The 2,500-nt window shown below is 37.8% G+C and overlaps 1 protein-coding gene across 1 annotated transcript in view; it reads left to right on the top strand.

The window, feature by feature from the left end:
- Positions 1-1,997: 1,997 nt before the first annotated feature.
- Positions 1,998-2,500, top strand: part of tmem254 (transmembrane protein 254) — a 6,369-nt gene continuing 5,866 nt past the window's right edge. Inside the window, exon 1 of the mRNA XM_016439854.1 lies at positions 1,998-2,189. Coding sequence (XP_016295340.1) covers positions 2,103-2,189 — 87 coding nt within the window. The 5' untranslated portion in view covers positions 1,998-2,102. The remainder of the gene's footprint in view (positions 2,190-2,500) is intronic.

Here is a 2,500-nt window from a genome sequence, read left to right as displayed (position 1 = left end):
AGAGGTTTGAGATGCTGTTTATCCCCGTCCCTTCTTTCTGAATGCTGTCCATGACACCCTGATGCCTATAAACACTGAGAAACACCTCAAACTGACACAGATTTAGAGGAATAGTTAACCCTAAACGAAGATGTGTTCTGAGATCAGGATGAGTTTGTTTCTTCATCAGGTTTGTAGAAATGTAGCACTGCATCAGTGTCTCAGCAATGGATGCTCTGCAAGTGAATGGGTGCCGTCAGAATGAGAGTCCAAACAGCTGATAAAAACATCACAATAATCCACAGCACTCCAGTCCATCAGTTAACATCTGGAGAAGTGAAAAGCGTTAAAGTTTAGAGCTGTTTAAACGCTGCTTGATCTGTGCAGATTTCTCTCCTGATTCACACCAGAACACTTTTTCACTGGAGGAAGCATTATTATGGATTATGGACTCTATGGTATTTTAGTTAAAAACGTCTTAATGCTGGATGTGTTTCAGCTTTTGTCTTCTCCAGATGTTAACTGATGGACTGGAGTGCTGTGGATTACTTGTGGATTATTGTGATGTTTTTATCAGCTGTTTGGACTCTCATTCTGACGGCACCCATTCACTGCAGAGCATCCATTGCTGAGACACTGATGCAATGCTACATTTCTACAAACCTGATGAAGAAACAAACTCATCCTGATCTCAGATGAGCACATTTTTAACACATTTTCAGTTTTGGTTGAACTATTGCTAATAATATTTTTGTGGCACAAGCGACCTGTCAGTCAAACTAAGCAGAGAACGTCATATTGATGTTATATAGAGTATATTGTGAATCAACATTACAGAAAGACTAATGTTTGTGAGCGGCTGTTGTCTTGTTGTAAAGGGCTTCAGTCGACGGCTCTTCTAGAGTTTGGTCCTTCATAACTAATATATCTTTCTAATCATGTCAGGGGCTCTTGAAATGGTCCTGCTGCAGGAGGTGTGCTGGATTTAATATGCGCTGCACCTAAAAGCAGCTCTGTGTGTTTTGAATCATCTCTTACGCTGTTTCAGATCCGTTTCTGAAGCTGCACGCCTTTAATTCTGGCATCACAAGATCAAATCATTGATTCTGGATCTGTTTTATTTTCCATCTTTATTCTCTCATTCTAAACTTGACACGTGGCCACATTTGTAATAGGCAGCACTGAATATTTAGAGTTGCTCCTCACTGTATGTGCTCAGAAATCCTCTGTACTCGCTACAGTCTCTGAGCTGCTTGCTTTGGTGTGTTTTAAGCTAGTTTTAGAGCGCTTGAGCGATTGTGTGAGAGTTTTTTGGCTGATTCTGAAACCTTTTTGTAATAAAAACGGATCTTGTCATGCTTGGCCTTTTTCATGATGGAGTTTACTGTGACTTTACTGTGGTGAAAATATCCCACTGCTGCAACTAAACACACACAGCACTCAAACCAGCACATTAATGCTGTTTTATCCTAACAGTATGTGTGGTTTTATTCAGAAATGTATCCTTACAGAAGATACTGTAGTGATTTAGAACCGTACATCAATATGCTGCTTATGAAAAATAGTGTTTATTTTTTTTTTACAGATTTATTATAATTTACTACCATGGCTTTTACTAAAATTCTAATGCTTAAAACATACATTTGTGGTTACCACAGTTTTACTACAAATACTATGAACTATGGCTACTGTAGTAAAACCACGGTTAATTTTCCCAGTCATAGTGCTACTTCTGTTGCTCAAAATTGCATGTATTTTTTATTTTTTTAATCCAGGTAATTTTTATTTAGTATTTTTTTTTGTTTGTATTGCAAAACATAAATACATATGAACAGGAAGATCAAATTTCTATATAATAAATAAATATAATACAACAACATAAAAGTAGAACATGCGTATACACAAATCGAAGAAAAGCGTGCTATTAAAGTTAATCATTTTTAAATAAACAAGTCAATTAGCTTTTAAAAGCGTGACTTTTATTTTGTGTCGCGGTCCGTCATTTCCGGTGCTGAGCGGTCTCCATGGTGACTGACCGACTGACCGTTGAGAGTCTGAGGAGATTAGTGCAGTGTACGGTAGTTAAGTTAGTTAGTTAGTTAGTTAGTGAGTGATTACTCATCATGGCCAAAAGTGACGGTGGCTCGTATTTCAGGAGAACCAGTCTGTTCTGGATGGTGGTCGTGTCGGTTTCTTTGAGTTTTTACACGGTGAGCTGAATCTGATGAATTATTCCGTCATGAAGCGCCTGAGGAGAATCACAGAAACGCCGAATAATAGTCAGAAAAGCCGTTTGACTTCTGAATTAAACGAAATGTCTGCAAATGTGCAAACTCGTGGTGATTAGGAGAAAATAATCAGATCTGGACCGTTTTGTAACCGTTATTGAACTTTACCTCAGTTTCAGTAACGTTACATGAACTGAGCAAAGTCCGCTCTCGTTATTACAACCATAACCATAACCACATGCTAACATGAGAATTGTAGTAAAAGACATGGTAATAATAATAGTTATATATAT

The sequence above is a fragment of the Sinocyclocheilus anshuiensis genome, unplaced genomic scaffold (genome assembly GCF_001515605.1).
Source record: "Sinocyclocheilus anshuiensis isolate Anshui unplaced genomic scaffold, SAMN03320099.WGS_v1.1 scaffold2700, whole genome shotgun sequence".
Taxonomy (NCBI): Eukaryota; Metazoa; Chordata; class Actinopteri; order Cypriniformes; family Cyprinidae; genus Sinocyclocheilus; species Sinocyclocheilus anshuiensis.
The sequence above is the reverse complement of the archived record's forward strand: the minus strand, read 5'-3'. Positions and strand labels throughout refer to the sequence as shown.